At 42.4% G+C, this 18605-nt stretch overlaps 1 protein-coding gene across 1 annotated transcript in view; it reads right to left on the bottom strand.

Annotated features, from left to right (window-relative positions):
- The window catches only part of LOC309545806 (uncharacterized protein), a 286221-nt gene that overhangs the window by 232038 nt on the left and 35578 nt on the right, over positions 1–18605 (bottom strand). The window contains exon 2 of the mRNA XM_082245165.1: positions 10629–10961. Within this exon, the coding sequence (XP_082101291.1) occupies positions 10629–10961 (333 nt within the window). The remainder of the gene's footprint in view (positions 1–10628; positions 10962–18605) is intronic.

An 18605-nucleotide genomic window follows, 5' to 3' on the forward strand; every position in this document is an offset into this window, starting at 1 on the left:
TCTTGTAATAGGTCTACAATCTCTGACCATCTTCTGTAGTATGTTTGCAGTCTCTGACCATCTCCTGTACTATGTCTGCAGTCTCTGACCATCTCCTATACTATGTCGGCAGTCTCTGACCGTCTCCTGTACTGTGTCTGCATTCTTTGACCATCTCCTTTACTATGACTATGCAAATAAATATAGAAAATTTCCGCGCTAGTGTAATGAGTGGAAAAATAAAAGTATCAGCAGCCAACACAAAATCAACTAAGGCTCCTTTCAGACGGCTGCTCTGCTGCTTAAGTCCGCTGCGGGACTTTTTTTTTTTTTCCACGGAGCCGATGATATTTGTGTCATCCGCTCCGTGTGCCCGCATATCATCCCATCCGCTTGCGGATGATATGCGGACATAATGTAAGTATATGGCACTGCGGATGTCAGCGGATGACACCGCTGACATCCGATTTTCCTTCCTTTCCGTTTTTTACACGGATGGAAAAATGGGGTTCTGTTCCATTCGTAAAAACGGAACAGAACTGAAAGGAGGAAAATCGGATGTCAGCGGATGGTATTCCACTGACATCCGCAGTGCCATTCACTTACATTGATGTCCGCAAATCATCCGCAAAAAAATAGGATGATTTGCGGACACACGGAGCGGCCGTGTGAAAGGACCCTAACAGTGACTCTAAAGAACAATATAACATAAAGTGTAGCGCTAAAAGTATCAATATTCACAAAAAATTATAAAAAGGTGTCCAAATGAATGAAAACCAATATTCACAGTATTGTGTATAGAAAAGAAAAATGTCCGAATGAATAAGTCCCAAAAAAGCTGGTGTAGGGTAAAAAATAGATCCGCATGCACAATATTCCAAGGGGTGATTCTTTCCCGTGACACCAAGGGTATGTGAAGGAGGGGAACACCTCTGTGATTGGATATAGTAAGCAGCTTACCAGATTTCCGTGGCTGCTCAGATAATGAGTCAGCCTCTCCCAGCTAATAATCAAACCACTGAAGGTCAGATGTTACGTGATTATTTTTCCAAATAAAAGGAACCGCTTCTCGAGATGCGTGGAGGAATCGATATAATGAAAGGATATATGGGATTGTCGCTCCTCAGTATTTTTCATCGGTCATAAGTGAATATGTGGAGAAAAAAAAGAGGCCCATAGCGTAATCCCGTACAAACTTGTAATAATATTTATTAAAAAGACATACTCACAATGTACCAAATAATGACAGGCATATCATAGGCTGGACATGGGGTAAAGGTGCGGCGTCCCGCAAAAATCCCAGGCAGCAAACAGTGAAAGGCCGGCTAATTCCAGGGGGCGTGTGAACGTTGCGTCTGGAGTCGCCAACGTTTCGTCATCAAAAGACGTCGTCTGGGCGTGACTCCAGACACAACTCACACGCCTATGTACCCCCGCATCTCCGCTGAGTGGCCGCGAATCCCGCCGCTGCACATCTGCAATCGGCGGAGGTGACGCACGCCAACCAATCCGCGATTAGCGGAAGTGACGTACGTCAACCAATCCGCAGTCAGCGGAAGTGACGTACGTCAGCCAATCATCTTGCACGCACACCGGCAGAAGTCATGCGGCCAGACAGCGTAGGGATGTAAACAGGATATGACGAGTCACTCCTCCCATTGGTGATAATATCAAGGAAGTGAGCATTAGACAACGCCATATGAGGATGTCAACAAGGTGAACATCCAATCATAAGTGCCCAAATATTCCCACAAAATTGTGAAAAAACATAGAACAAAAAAGATGTTTTATGAGTCTCCTCCATTGAAAAATAGCCCAAATGTCAATTTCTATTTTGATGGAATAACATAGATGAGCGATATTAGCAGTACCCAGATTAGGAGGTCGGCTCATTGGTTGTTCACAGAAGAATGGGACAGCGGGCACTATATACAATATTACAAATGCAATACATAAAAAATTTATAATTTAAATAATCTCATAATAAGTCGTTATAATGAGACTTCTGGGCAATGTGTCATTTCATCTTGCTGTGCAATATACAAAACGCCATCTAGTGGCCAAACAGTGTAGCCTTTAAATACCTATAAAATATGTATGTGAAACACATAAAAACATATAGAAAGTGAAATAAAAAATAAAAAAACTTAAAAATGTTCATTTTATAATATGAACATATATGTGAATGACCCCATATACTTAAATAAGAAAAAATATAAAAAATGGTGAATGCAAAAAAATTCCACAAAGATCAGTGACGATCACACTCAAACATATAAAGTGCTAAGTGAAGATATGATCACTGACGGTCATATCTGAATCAATAAAGTGCTTATTGCAAAAAAAATTGGGCAGCAAGATGTACACCACGGCAGATGTAATACACAGACACATTATCTCAAAATCCTCCCAATAAAAAACATCATACATAAAAGAGAATTAAAAGAATTTAAAAAGATAAAATGTGTTAAAACCAGCTATTATTAATAAACACATTTACATCCCATTCCACATTTAACCCATAGGGAGTATAAGTTTTGAGAATATAGATCCAGCGAGTCTCCATTTTTGATATTTCTCGTCTTACATTGGATCCCCTCCAATGAGGTGAAAACTTATCTATCCCTATAAACAGTGTGTTTTTAGGGTTATTGTGATGACACTGGTCATAGTGTTTTGACACACTGTGGCCTGGGAAGCCCTTCTTAATATTGCTTGCATGTTCCCCCAACCTGATCTGCAATTTCCTCGTCGTGCGGCCCACGTATTGTTGCCAGCACTTGCATTGAAGCATATATACAACATTGGTGGACGAGCAGGTGATAAGTGAATCAATCTTGTACTCTCGTCCAGTTGCAGAGGATACAAATTTCTCGATTTTCCTTCCCTTTCCTTCCCTTAAAGGAACTCCCTTAAAATCACCAAAGAAAGTGGGTTGGATGGGTCTTTCGATAACATTTTGGGCTATTTTGTGTCTCAAGGAAGGGACTCCCCTAAAAATGATTTTGGGATGCTCGGATAACATAGGGCCCAGAATCCGGTCATTTTTTAAAACCGGCCAGTGTTTTTTAATAATTTTCTTGATTAGAAAATGTTGGGTCGAGTAGGAAGTAACAAACGAGTTTTTAAAACCTTCATTGTCGTTTCCCTTCAACCTTGGGCGTAATAAGGACGACCTGTCTATGGCTACTATATCTTTGATAGTGACATCCAGTTGATTGGCATCATACCCTTTTTCTATGAATTTAGCCTTAAGGGTATTAGCCTGTAGTAAGAAGTCCTCCTGTCGGGTACAGTTTCTGCGTAGCCGCAGGAACTGACCTTTTGGGACAGCATTGAGCCATGATTGGTGATGACAGCTATCACGTGGAATGAAGCTGTTCCGATCTGTTTTCTTGAAATGAGTGGTAGTTATGATTTTGTCACCCTGTACTACTAAATTCAAATCAAGAAAAGTGATGTCAGTAGAGCTACTGGTATGATCCTGTTTAATACCTCTGTTATTAATATTTAAACGAGAGATAAAGGAGTCAAGCGAAGGGGCACTGCCATCCCATAGGAGGAGGATGTCGTCGATGTACCTCCGCCACAAAATTAATTGCGGCGGTCGGTTAGTAAGGACGACATCCTCCTCCCACTTGGCCATGAAAAGATTGGCCAAGCTGGGGGCAAATTTTGCTCCCATCGCGACTCCTCTATTCTGTAAATAGAAGGTGTTATTAAACCAAAAGAGGTTATGTGACATAGCAAATTTAATGATGTCTATTATAAAACTCTTTTGTTCCTGAAGTAAAGGGCTCCAAAGGTCTAAGTAATGTCGTACAGCTTCTAGTCCCTGTTCATGGTCTATTACGGTGTACAGCGACGCTACGTCAGCTGTAGCCATAATACAGTATATCCTTCTTTCCAGGAGACGTCTTGCAAGATATTTAAGACATGGGTAGTGTCTTTAAGGTAAGATGGAATTTGTTTAACTAAAGGCTGCAAGAACTCGTCCGCATATTTGCCTATCCGGGAGCACAGGGAGTCGATCCCACTAATTATGGGGCGTCCTGGGGGCTTTACGGGATTCTTGTGCACCTTAGGTAAAAAATAAATAATGGGCAGAGGAGGAGCTGAGGGGATTAAAAATAATTTCTCCTTTTTACTTAAAATTCCCTCCTCATGTGCTTTATTCACCAAAGATTGTAATTCTTTTTTATATCTTAAGGTAGGGTTGGAGGCAAGGACCTTATAAGTGTCTCTATCATTTAAGATATTTCTCATCTCAGATATATAGTCCTCTTTGTCCAAAATGACTATGTCGCCCCCCTTGTCAGCGGGGCGGATGACAATATCTTTATTGTCACAGAGGTTTGAAGTCCTATGTGGAATTCATCCTTATTAGGAGGTTTTTTTACTCTGATGTTTTCTATATCTTTAGAGACCAGGTCTTTGAAGACCTCGACTGAGGGGGCAATTTTTCCGGGGGGATTGAACAAGGAAGCGTTGGCCAGGGATGTATGAACATACCTATGGTCAGTATTGTTTATAGTGCGGGTGGGGTTAGAGATAATATATCTCTGAATGTTCAGTTTCCTGACATATTTTTGCACATCCATAAAGACGTCAAATTTATTTAGCGCCTTAGGGGGTGCAAATTTTAGTCAGCGATGGAGAACGGCTTTCTCATTGTCAGAGAACTGAGCCTTAGACAAGTTAAATATACCCGGATCTTTTATACCCTCCTTCTTTTTCTTCCTTGTCCGCCTCCCCCCTCTGGTCCCTCTCTTTGATCTATATGTCTCTTGTTTCCACCTCTCCTGTGAAAATCCCCTTGTTGATAGTTATCTTCCCGTGGAAACTCAAAGGACGAATAATTAGAATGGGGAGTGTTTCTGGGTGGGTAATACCCATTGAAAGGTCTTCTGTCTAACCACCCATTGTTGGGGGTCTCACTGGGATGGCGGGTAATAATCCTTTCTCCAGTATTGACAGGAGAGTCCCAACTTCCATTTTCCAATGGGGTAAACCGATTATGGAGGGGAATCTCAGACCTCCTAGGTGTTATATAATCTGCATTGGACCCTCTGTAATAGTTGTTATTACTATTACCCTCCCTATTATAAAGTGGGTTTCTGGGTGTTGCAAAGTCCCCATTAGACCCTCTGTAGTTGTTATTATTGTTATTGCCCCCACCTGTTATAGGGTGGGTTTCTATAGGGTGGTTGGAAATTGTTTGAATTATTCCCTCTTTGTTTTTGGGGTCCTTGTTTTGTCGGAGGGGGCTTATGTCCTCTACCCCCTTGTTGTGGTCTGGGGGAGGGGGGCTAGGGGAATGGAGAACTGTGTTTGTGTCTCCATTTCTTCCTCTGGGGGGGTTAGTATTCCCAGGGCCCTCAGGGTGTCTTAGTGTTTGCCACTTAAAGACAGTATTATTTTTATAATCCTGTAAATCCCTATTGTACTTTCTTTTCTTTTTGTTTTTTTGTTCAATCGTTTCTTTTTCTAGATGTTTTTTGAGTGTTTCAGATCTCTTCTTATATTCCTCATCTGTTTTAAGATCAGCAAGGGACGTTTTTAAGGTCTCTATTTCCTCAATGATCTTAACCAATTTGCATTTCTTTCTACTGATGAGGAACTGAATAAATCTGACTCCCGCCTCATTAAAGTATTGGAACCAGCCGTCTATGTCTGGTTCGTCACTTTGGGGATTGACCTCCCATCTGAGGCTACGGGGGACCATCTTATCCACCACGTACTTCTCTAGAAATGCGATATCCCAATTGGTGTGGGTTTCTGCAGTCATCAGATTTTTTAGACGTAAGAAACGCCCAGCAAGGTCGTCTGAAACGACCCCGCTGCCGTCAAATACATCACCCACATCTAAAATATACTTGCTCCTGTAATCAAAAATGTCTGAATCAGCCATCGTATAGGAGATGGTAAATGATAAGCAGCAGAAAGGGTGTTAGTAAATACCAAAATACAAATAAATATAGAAAATTTCCGCGCTAGTGTAATGAGTGGAAAAATAAAAGTAACAGCAGCCAACACAAAATCAACTAACAGTGACTCTAAAGAACAATATAACATAAAGTGTAGCGCTAAAAGTATCAATATTCACAAAAAATGATAAAAAGGTGTCCAAATGAATGAAAACCAATATTCACAGTATTGTGTATAGAAAAGAAAAATGTCCGAATGAATAAGTCCCAAAAAAGCTGGTGTAGGGTAAAAAATAGATCCGCATGCACAATATTCCAAGGGGTGATTCTTTCCCGTGACACCAAGGGTATGTGAAGGAGGGGAACACCTCTGTGATTGGATATAGTAAGCAGCTTACCAGATTTCCGTGGCTGCTCAGATAATGAGTCAGCCTCTCCCAGCTAATAATCAAACCACAGAAGGTCAGATGTTACATGATTACTTTTCCAAATAAAAGGAACCGCTTCTCGAGATGCGTGGAGGAATCGATATAATGAAAGGATATATGGGATTGTCGCTCCTCAGTATTTTTCATCGGTCATAAGTGAATATGTGGAGAAAAAAGCGAGGCCCATAGCGTAATCCCGTACAAACTTGTAATAATATTTATTAAAAAGACATACTCACAATGTACCAAATAATGACAGGCATATCATAGGCTGGACATGGGGTAAAGGTGCGGCGTCCCGCACGACGAGGAAATTGCAGATCAGGTTGGAGGAACATGCAAGCAATATTAGGAAGGGCTTCCCAGGCCACAGTGTGTCAAAACACTATGACCAGTGTCATCACAATAACCCTAAAAACACACTGTTTATAGGGATAGATAAGTTTTCACCTCATTGGAGGGGATCCAATGTAAGACGAGAAATATCAAAAATGGAGACTCGCTGGATCTATATTCTCAAAACTTATACTCCCTATGGGTTAAATGTGGAATGGGATGTAAATGCTTTTATTAATAATAGCTGATTTTAACACATTTTATCTTTTTAAATTCTTTTAATTCTCTTTTATGTATGATGTTTTTTATTGGGAGGTTTTTGAGATAATGTGTCTGTGTATTACATCTGCCGTGGTGTACATCTTGCTGCCCAATTTTTTTTGCAATAAGCACTTTATTGATTCAGATATGACCGTCAATGATCATATCTTCACTTAGGACTTTATATGTTTGAGTGTGATCGTCACTGATCTTTGTGGAATTTTTTTGCATTCACCATTTTTTATATTTTTTCTTATTTAAGTATATGGGGTCATTCACATACATGTTCATATTATAAAATGAACATTTTTAAGTTTTTTTATTTTTTATTTCACTTTCTATATGTTTTTATGTGTTTCACATACATATTTTATAGGTATTTAAAGGCTACACTGTTTGGCCACTAGATGGCGTTTTGTATTTTGCACAGCAAGATGAAATGACACATTGCCCAGAAGTCTCATTATAACGACTTATTATGAGATTATTTAAATTATACATTTTTTATGTATTGCATTTGTAATATTGTATATAGTGCCCGCTGTCCCATTCTTCTGTGAACAACCAATGAGCCGACCTCCTAATCTGGGTACTGCTAATATCGCTCATCTATGTTATTCCATCAAAATAGAAATTGACATTTGGGCTATTTTTCAATGGGGGAGACTCATAAAACATCTTTTTTGTTCTATGTTTTTTCACAATTTTGTGGGAACATTCGGGCACTTATGATTGGATGTTCATCTTGTTGACATCCTCATATGGCGTTGTCTAATGCTCACTTCCTTGATATTATCACCAACGGGAGGAGTGACTCGTCATATCCTGTTTACATCCCTGCGCTGTCTGGCCGCATGACTTCCGCCGGTGTGCGTGCAAGATGATTGGCTGACGTACATCACTTCCGCTAATCGCGGATTGGTTGGCGTGCGTCACCTCCGCCGATTGCAGATGTGCAGCGGCGGGACTCGCGGCCACTCAGCGGAGATGCGGGGGTACATAGGCGTGTGAGTTGCGTCTGGAGTCACGCCCAGACGACGTCTTTTGATGACGAAATGTTGGCGACTCCAGACGCAACGTCCACACGCCCCCTGGAATTAGCCGGCCTTTCACTGTTTGCTGCCTGGGATTTTTGCGGGACACCGCACCTTCACCCCATGTCCAGCCTATGATATGCCTGTCATTATTTGGTACATTGTGAGTATGTCTTTTTAATAAATATTATTACAAGTTTGTACGGGATTACGCTATGGGCCTCGCTTTTTTCTCCACATATTCACTTATGACCGATGAAAAATACTGAGGAGCGACAATCCCATATATCCTTTCATTATATCGATTCCTCCACGCATCTCGAGAAGCGGTTCCTTTTATTTGGAAAAATAATCACGTAACATCTGACCTTCAGTGGTTTGATTATTAGCTGGGAGAGGCTGACTCATTATCTGAGCAGCCACGGAAATCTGGTAAGCTGCTTACTATATCCAATCACAGAGGTGTTCCCCTCCTTCACATACCCTTGGTGTCACGGGAAAGAATCCCCCCTTGGAATATTGTGCATGCGGATCTATTTTTTACCCTACACCAGCTTTTTTGGGACTTATTTATTCGGACATTTTTCTTTCCTTTACTATATCTGCAGTCTCTGACCATCTCCTGTACTATGTCTGCAGCCTCTGACCATCTACTGTACTATGTGTTCAGTCTCTACCCATCTCCTGTACTATGTCTGCAGTCTCTTACCATCTCCTGTACTATGTCTGCAGTCTCTGACCATCTCCTGTACTATGTCTGCAGTCTCTGACCATCTCCTGTACTATGTCTGCAACCTCTGACCATCTCCTGTACTATGTGTTCAGTCTCTGACCATCTCCTGTACTATGTCTGCAGTCTCTGACCATCTCCTGTACTATGTCTGCAGTCTCTTACCATCTCCTGTACTATGTCTGCAGTCTCTTACCATCTCCTGTACTATGTGTTCAGTCTCTGACCATCTCCTGTACTATGTCTGCAGCCTCTGACCATCTCCTGTACTATGTCTGCAGTCTCTAACCATCTCCTGTACTATGTGTTCAGTCTCTGATCATCTCCTGTACTATGTCTGCGGTCTCTGACCATCTCCTGTACTATGTCTGCAGTCTCTTACCATCTCCTGTACTATGTGTTCAGTCTCTGACCATCTCCTGTACTATGTCTGCGGTCTCTGACCATCTCATGTACTATGTCTGCAGTCTCTAACCATCTCCTGTACTAAATCTTCAGTCTCTGACTATCTACTTTAGTATATTTGCATTCTTTGACCATCTCCTGTACTATGTCTGCAGTCTCTTACCATCTCCTGTACTATGTGTTCAGTCTCTGACCATCTCCTGTACTATGTCTGCAGTCTCTGACCATCTCCTTTACTATGTCTGCAGTCTCTGACCATCTCCTGTACTATGTCTGCAGTCTCTACCCATCTCCTGTACTATGTCTGCAGTCTCTGACCATCTCCTGTATATTGTCTGCAGTCTCTGACCATCTTATGTACTATGTCTGCAGTCTCTGACCATCTCCTGTACTATGTCTGCAGTCTCTGAGCATCTCCTGTACTATGTCTGCAGTCTCTGACCATCTCCTGTACTATGTCTGCAGTCTCTGACCATCTCCTGTACTATGTCTGCAGTCTCTGAGCATCTCCTGTACTATGTCTTCAGTCTCTGACCATCTCCTGTACTATGTCTGCAGCCTATGACCATATCCTGTACTATGTGTTCAGTCTCTGACCATCTCCTGTACTATGTCTGCAGTCTCTGACAATCTCCTGTACTATGTCTGCAGTCTCTGACCATCTCCTGTACTATGTCTGCAGTCTCTAACCATCTCCTGTACTATGTCTGCAGTCTCTCACCATCTCCTGTACTATGTCTGCAGTCTCTGACCATCTCCTGTACTATGTGTTCAGTCTCTACCCATCTCCTGTACTATGTCTGCAGTCTCTTACCATCTCCTGTACTATGTGTTCAGTCTCTGACCATCTCCTGTACCATGTCTGCAGTCTCTAACCATCTCCTGTACTATGTCTGCAGTCTCTAACCATCTCCTGTACTAAATCTTCATTCTCTGACTATCTACTTTAGTATATTTGCATTCTTTGACCATCTCCTGTACTATGTCTGCAGTCTCTGACCATCTCCTGTACTATGTCTGCAGTCTCTGACCATCTCCTGTACTATGTCTGTAGCCTATGACCATATCCTATACTATGTCTGCAGTCTCTGAGCATCTCCTCTACTAAGTCTGCAGTCTCTGACCATCTCCTGTACTATGACTGCAGTCTCTGACCATCTCCTCTACTAAGTCTGCAGTCTCTGACCATCTCCTGTACTATGTCTTTAGTCTCCGCCTATTTCCTCTACTATGTTTACAATCTCTGACCATCTCCTGTACTATGTCTGCAGTCTCTGACCGTCTCCTGTAGTATGTTTGCAGTCTCTGATCGTCTCCTGTAGTGTCTGCACAGTTCAGGTCACAGCAACTTCAGGAGGGCTGAGCACTGCAGATGTGAACCCACAGGGAATGGTGGGGGTGGGGCAGTAAGCAGAGGACATTGTACATACGTCTCTCCCAGATCTTCTACTATATAATGTATGGATATAAAGACACGGAGCGGGGAGGACACTGCTAGGACTGGAGGTGGGGATTGGATGGGACTTACCTTCTACATGGATGATGTAATCATTTCTCTGTATCATGTCTCCTGCAGAGTTGTATATATACACCTTGTATCTCCCGTCATTGTACAGAGCCACATTGGATATGATCAGACTTCCATTCTCTGATATCCTTGTATTGGGGGAATATCTGGGATCAGACAGAGAACATTTCCTGTGTTCAGCTATTTCTTCCCAGTCTCCAGGAGATTTCTGATAGAACCAGGTAATCCGGTCACATCTCTCTGTATCTGTATGGCTGAGGGTGAGATGGCGTCTGATGGGGATGAGAAGGTCAGATCCCGGCCGGGTGAATATTTCCTCCTGAACACCAATTCCTGCACAGAGAGAATACAGATCCCAGTCAGGTCACAGTGTACACTCCCCTCCCCCCTCATATAACACACATTGATGGAGAACCATCTGGAATCCCATGAGACTAATGAATAAAAAATCCAACCCTCTCCAAGATGTCCATGTGACAAACGTGGGTCAGACCTCTGTCACCTTCACCAACTTGTGACAAATGACAGGTCCTCCTCACACCGCGCTGTCACTGATACCCAACAACGCCGCTCTCAGCCTCACCCGGCACAAAGATTTTCCAGCTTGCGGGACACAATCTAAGTGGCAGCAGACTGAGAGCGATTGTCGCTGGGATTGGAGAACTAAGCAATCAACTCTTTAATCTTCCACCAACTATCTTTGAATGCCAACATGTTTCAGTCTAAACCACTTGCTGACCGCCCACAGTATACGGTATATACCTCATTACTTTGACATTTAATAACGGCGTTATGGGAGGAGCTAGCTGCCATCATCCCGCATCATTTTTTTCTGTGTGCGATTCTGCGTCTAATAAATATGATCCCAGCAACGGATTCCCCGCAGGATCACATTTAGAGGTGGCGGGAGAGGTCCCCCCCGGTGCTGATCCAGGTGATGGATAGGCAGGAAGTCAATGGGGTAAGATGGCCGCCACTCGGCTCTACGACCTTGGAGGACTGGAGAGACCTCTGATGTCACTTCCAGTTCTCGGGAATAAAGACTTTTTTTTTTTTAAAGTCAAAGTGCCAAAATATATATTTCTTTCTTTTGCTTTTAAAGGTAGAGAAGAGATTTGGGGTCTCTCCATAAAGAGGAGCTGTCATGGTTATTTCTCTTACAAGAGATGTTTACTTTCCTTATAATTAGAATAAGGCCCCTTTCACACATGGAGTCCGTTCAGATCCGCCTGTCAGTTTTTTTGGCGGATCTGAACGGATTCCCCATGCATCTCTATGGGGGATCTGATGTCAGCGGAGACATGTCCACTGACATCCGATCCGTCAAATATGGAGGGATGGAAACAGACAGACGGTCCCTTCCCATCCGATTCTCCCATAGAGAAGAATGGGGACCTGACATACACTTTGTATGGCTGAAATTCGCACTGCACCCGCAGCAAAGACGCACAGGACCCTTTTTTTCAGCCGTATCAGAATCAGATCGCACAGCGGTTCACACTTGTGTGATCCGATCCTGTGCGAACTGTAAGATCACATTGCGATATGCGATCAAACTGGGGGTGTCTTTAAGATTTCATTGACACACCCAGCGTATCGCATATGGCAGTGTGAACTGCCAGGGGTGCGTTTGCGATGCGGGAACAGGCTGTGAATTCGCAGCCTTCGCGCATCGCATAAGTGTGAACCGGCACTTAAGGTGATCAAAAAATAAATAAATAAATAAATAAATAAAGGGACAGTGTGAAAATAATAATACATAAAATAAATAAATAAAAAAATGTAAAGCTCCTCATTCCTCTGTGGTCCTTCAGAAATAAACGCATACGTAAGTCACGCCCACATATGTAAACGGTGGATAAATCACACACGCCGCGACTGTTAGAGTGAGAGCAACAATTAGAGCGCCAGACCTCCTCTGTAACTCTAAACTGGTAACCAGTAACATTTTATAAAGCGTCTCCGATGGAAATGTTTAAGTATCGTAGTTTGTCTCCATTCCATGAGTGTGCGCAATGTTACAGTGTGACATGTTAGCTATCTATTTACTCCGCATAACATCATCTTTCACATTATAGAAAATAATAGGGGTAACTATTGTGTGTTTTTTTTATTTCATTAAATTATATTTTTTACCCAAATATTTTGTTGGAAAGACCGCTATACAAATATAGTATGACATAAAATATTGTAACAACCGTCATTTTATTCTCTAGGATCTCTGCTATTAAAATATCTGCAGTCTCTGACCATCTCCTGTACTATGTCTGCAGTCTCTGACCATCTCCTGTACTATGTCTGCAGTCTCTGACCATCTCCTGTACTATGTCTGCAGTCTCTGACAATCTCCTGTACTATGTCTGCAGTCTGTGACCATCTCCTGTACTATGTCTGCAGTCTCTGACCATCTTCTGTACTATGTCTGCAGTCTCTGACCATCTTCTGTAGAATGTCTGAAGTCTCTGACCGTCTCCTGTAGTATGTCTGCAGTCTCTGACCATCTCCTGTAGTATGTCTGCAGTCTCTGACCATCTCCTACAGAATGTCTGCAGTCTCTGACCATCTCCTGTACAATGTCTGCAGTCTCTGACCGTCTTCTGTACTATGTCTGCAGTCTTTGACCATCTCCTGTACTATGTCTGCAGTCTCTGACCATCTCCTGTACCATGTCTGCAGTCTCTGACCATCTCCTGTACTATGTCTGCAGTCTCTGACCATCTCCTGTAGTATTTCTGCAGTCTCTGACCATCTCCTGTACTATGTCTGCCGTCTCTGACCGTCTTCTGTACTATGTCTGTAGTCTCTGACCATCTCCTGTAGTATGTCTGCAGTCTCTGACCATCTCCTGTACTATGTCTGTAGTCTCTGACCATCTCCTGTAGTATGTCTGCAGTCTCTGACCATCTCCTGTAGTATTTCTGCAGTCTCTGACCATCTCCTGTACTATGTCTGCAGTCTCTGACCATCTCCTGTACTATGTCTGCAGTCTCTGACCATCTCCTGTACTATGTCTGCAGTCTCTGACCATCTCCTGTACTATGTCTGCCGTCTCTGACCGTCTTCTGTACTATGTCTGTAGTCTCTGACCATCTCCTGTAGTATGTCTGCAGTCTCTGACCATCTCCTGTACTATGTCTGTAGTCTCTGACCATCTCCTGTAGTATGTCTGCAGTCTCTGACCATCTCCTGTAGTATTTCTGCAGTCTCTGACCATTTCCTGTACTATGTCTGCAGTCTCTGACCATCTCCCGTACTATTTCTGCAGTCTTCGACCATCTCCTGTAGTATGTCTGCAGTCTCTGGCCATCTCCTGTAGTATGTCTGCAGTCTCTGACTATCTCCTGTAGTATTTCTGCAGTCTCTGACCATCTCCTGTAGTATGTCTGCAGTCTCTGACCATCTCTTGTAATAGGTCTACAATCTCTGACCGTCTCCTGTACTATGTCTGCAGTCTCTGACCATCTCCTGTACTATGTCTGCAGTCTCTGACCATCTCCTGTAGTGTCTGCACAGTTCAGGTCACAGCAACTTCAGGAGGGCTGAGCACTGCAGATGTGAACCCACAGGGAATGGTGGGGGTGGGGCAGTAAGCAGAGGACATTGTACATACGTCTCTCCCAGATCTTCTACTATATAATGTATGGATATAAAGACACGGAGCGGGGAGGACACTGCTAGGACTGGAGGTGGGGATTGGATGGGACTTACCTTCTACATGGACGGTGTAATCCTCCCTCTGTATAATGTATTCTGCAGAGTTGTGTGTTTGCACACGGTATGTGAAGGAATGTAATAATCACTTGTAAATTAAGGGAAATGTCTATTTTTCTATGTCTGTGTCTCTGTACATGTACATATCTTTTTTCTGTCTTCCTTTCTGAAAATGGCCGTCACTAGATACCCCCTCCACCGAGAATGGAATGTCTGGGAAAGATGGTGCTTTTGGCACAGAGCCTTCAAGAGAAGATACCATTCATAAACTGGAAGGGGATTCCTTATAATGGACATGACTAATCAGAAAGCGGCAAATAATCAGTATTATGCTAATATTATGCTGATGACGTACTAACATATGACTCCGCCTACTAACATATGACTCCGCCTACTGACTGTTTAACTCGCTGTACATTAGAAATACACAGGAAGTATCATTTACCTGAACAATGTATGTCAGTGTGATCTCCTCGTGCATGCACTACAATTACCTAATTATTTAATTAGATCCAGCAGCAGAAATCTATTTTGAGCCTGATTGAGGTTTGCGAATCATTACAGGTATCTCCCGTCATTGTACAGAGTCACATTGGATATGATCAGACTTCCATTCTCTGATATCCTTGTATTAGGGAAATAGCTGAGATCAGACAGATCACATTCCCTGTGTTCAGCTATTATTTCCCAGGATCCAGGAGATTTATGATAGAACCAGACAATCCGGTCATATCTCTCTGTATCTGTTTGGTTGAGGGTGAGATGGCCGCCACTCGGCTCTATGACCTTGGAGGACCGGAGAGACCTCTGATGTCACTTCCAGGTCTCGGGACTAAAGACTTTTTTTGCCAAAATATTTTTGTTTTCTTTTGCTTTAAAATTTAGAGGAGAGATTTGGGGTGTCTCCATAAAGAGGAGCTGTCATGGTTATTTCTCTTACAAGAGATGTTTACTTTCCTTATATTAGGAATAAAGGTGATCAATAAAACAAACAAATAAATAAATAAAGGGACAGTGTCAAAATAAAAATAAAGAACCAAAAAAAATGTAAAGCTGCCCATTCCTCTGTGGTCGCGCAGAAATAAGCGCATACGTAAGTCACGCCCACATATGTAAACGGTGGATAAATCACACACGCCGCGACTGTTAGAGTGAGAGAAATAATTAGAGCGCCAGACCACTTCTGTAACTCTAAACTGGTAACCAGTAACATTTTTTTAAAGTGTCTCCGATGGAAATGTTTAAGTATCGTAGTTTGTCTCCATTCCATGAGTGTGCGCAATGTTACAGTGTGACATGTTAGCTATCTATTTACTCCGCATAACATCATCTTTCAAATTATAGAAAATAATAGGGGTAACTATTGTGTGTTTTTTTTAATTCATTAAATTATATTTTTTACCCAAATATTGTGTTTGAAAGACCGCTGTAAAAATATAGTATGACATAAAATATTGCAACAACCGCCTTTTTTTTCTCGAGGATCTCTGCTAATAAAATGTCTGCAGTCTCTGACCATCTCCTGTAGTGTGGGTGCAGTCTCTGATCATCTCATCTAGTATGTCTACAGTCTCTGACCATCTCCTTGTAATGTTCTGGTACCTCTGGTACCCTTGTTTCCATATTTCTCCTCTGCTAATTGCGTCACATCTTGTGTAACAAGAGACGCATATACCTTTAAGACCGGATGACATCATTGCCGAGCGCCGCTATGAGCGGCTATTTCACTCACTCATTGCTCGTTCAAACCGCATGTTCACCGCACCTTCTCCTGTGAAGTCGGAGCTGCTGACTATTCCCTTTGCTGAACTGAAGCCGGAACCTCGCTGGTGATCCGTATCTCGCTACGGGATCACCTCTCTCTAATGGACACTGTTACTACTAACCTATCTAAGTGATAAGTACCCCACAGGGGATTCCTTACTAACCAATCTCCTACTGTCATCTACTGCAATTACCAGGACTATATCTATCTATCTATTCCCTATCATCTGCATAGACTGTTAGCTCTTGGGACTACCTTCAACTATCCTTGCACTAGGTTACTCTGTCTAAATTATACTCCATCTGTGTCCTCTTACCATCTGCACTATACTTGACATCAGAACCTATCTGCTTACCATCACCTGCAACTCTCCTATACTACTTCTAGTGCTCACCATACAATAGCCTGTCTCTCATCTATACATCCTCATATATTCTATCTCTCCATTAACATCTGATTGAGTATATATATATATATATATGCATAACAGGCTGTGCACTATGATGAAGTCCTGAGAGTTGGATATGTTTGTTCAACAGAATCTCTACAAGGCTACTGAGTGTAATAATTCTGCAGCTGTAAATCCATCCACTAACAAAAACGCATGAACGTTACAGATTGAACGAGCCTTAAAAAAAAAATATGGATTCAGCAGAATTATCCACTCATGTACTACAATTAAAACAGCAAGTAGATGCATTGATCCTTGCGCTTACAGAGGTACAAAACGAAAATCAGACCTTGAGACAGCAGGTTGGCCGTCTCACACAGCTTTCTGCTGCTCAGCCCCGTGAGCCTAAGATAAACCCTCCTATAGTGTTTTCTGGTGATCGGAGCAAATTTCGTGAATTTAAAAACGCATGTCGATTGTTTTTTTTGTTAAAACCTCTAACCTACACCACTGACCAAATTAAGGTTTGTACCGTCATCTCCTATTTAACGGGTGACCCCCGGGCCTGGGCAGATGCTCTCTTTGAAAAGGATGATCCACTCCTTAATTCTATAGAACCAAGAAGGAGATTCCCCTAGGGGTGGGACTTTTTAGGCACAATTCAAAATTATATAAAAAAAAAAAAAACCAATTTGTATAAAAGTAAGTTCTTTATTAATGATACAAAGAAGATAAAAACAAGAAGGCAAGCTAGAGCATATTGCACATAAAGAGACAGTAGAACTCAAAACCACAAAAAACTCCGGGCTGTAACCCGACGCGTTTCGGAGTCACTTGGGCTCCTTCCTCAGGGGTGCCCTTGGAGGGTGGTCTGTGGACAATTAGCACATATATATTAATTCCAACATCATATATATATATAGTTGCAATACATTGAACGAAAAGTTTGAATAGTAACTTACATAGTTCACTGTGATAATGAGCATAGGTAGCCTGCCTGAAGATTAAAAACAAATGGGCAGCATGTCACTGTTATCCATCCGGAGTGCCGTATTCACAATGTTCTGGATCTAAGCCAAGAGTCTAAGATTTTGAGGTGTTCAGGATTTTTTGTGCAGACCAGTCTTGGTACCAGACTGGGTAGGGGCGGCTGGAACCTCAAAAGACAGCAAATCTGCTGGGCAAGAATCGCATAATTATTGCAGGGTCCAAATAAAAAGGACCGAGCATGTGCAGGGTCTCAAAAAAAGAGATAATCTTCAGCCCCTCATGTCTTGTTATATAAGGTCAAAAGGCGGGATTATAACTCTTATTGAATCAAGAAAAAAATATATGTAGTAAATAGCCAAAATAAAAACAAAATATCAATGTAAATGTATCATGCCAGGTATTGGAACCATAGTAAAGCATCTAAATCCCTTTAAAGAAAGACAGTGGGGGCTGGAAAATCCCATTAAGCACCGTGCACAAGTCAGCAATCATAGCACTGATCAAATAGATCAGCAGTCTTTGAAATAGAATAACTGAAGCCTTTCTTACCTTAGAAACAGCTTAGAAGTTGTTGACAGAGGATAGAGGTCCTCACAAGACCCGTGTGTCCGGCAAAAGAGCAAGCAGCTCTGACGCCAGACACACAGGGCTTAAAAAGCGTGGCAATCAGCTTGAAAGTAAATCAGCTGGATTGCCCGCGTTCAGCAGGTAGCCGTCAGAGGTTCCCTGGGACGTAAGAGCCAGACACGCCCCCCGACCCGGATATCCGGCGGAAGCGTGAGTGGCCGATGCGTCTCACCGACACGGAGGAAACACTTGTTAGCGTGGAGCGCAAACAAGTGTAATAGACCGCCGCTGCCGACATCTAATAGATGTCGGGATGGAGAAGCGGATGCCTATAACTGCGGGCGCCACAAGGTGGCGTCCGCCTTTCCGTGCCGGGCTGACCCTACAAACATGCACTTGCAAAAACAATGCTTATTAAAAGCATTGAAAGATTGAACACAGTTAGGGAAGGAAGTTAAAGCTTCATTATAAATTAGGAACCGGGGAGTTGGAGTGTTTGAAATAAAAACAAACACAAGAACTATTCCTTCATAGTTCCCTATAAAGAATGTTC

The sequence above is a fragment of the Pelophylax lessonae genome (assembly GCF_965119305.1).
Source record: "Pelophylax lessonae genome assembly, chromosome: 2".
Classification (NCBI taxonomy): domain Eukaryota; kingdom Metazoa; phylum Chordata; class Amphibia; order Anura; family Ranidae; genus Pelophylax; species Pelophylax lessonae.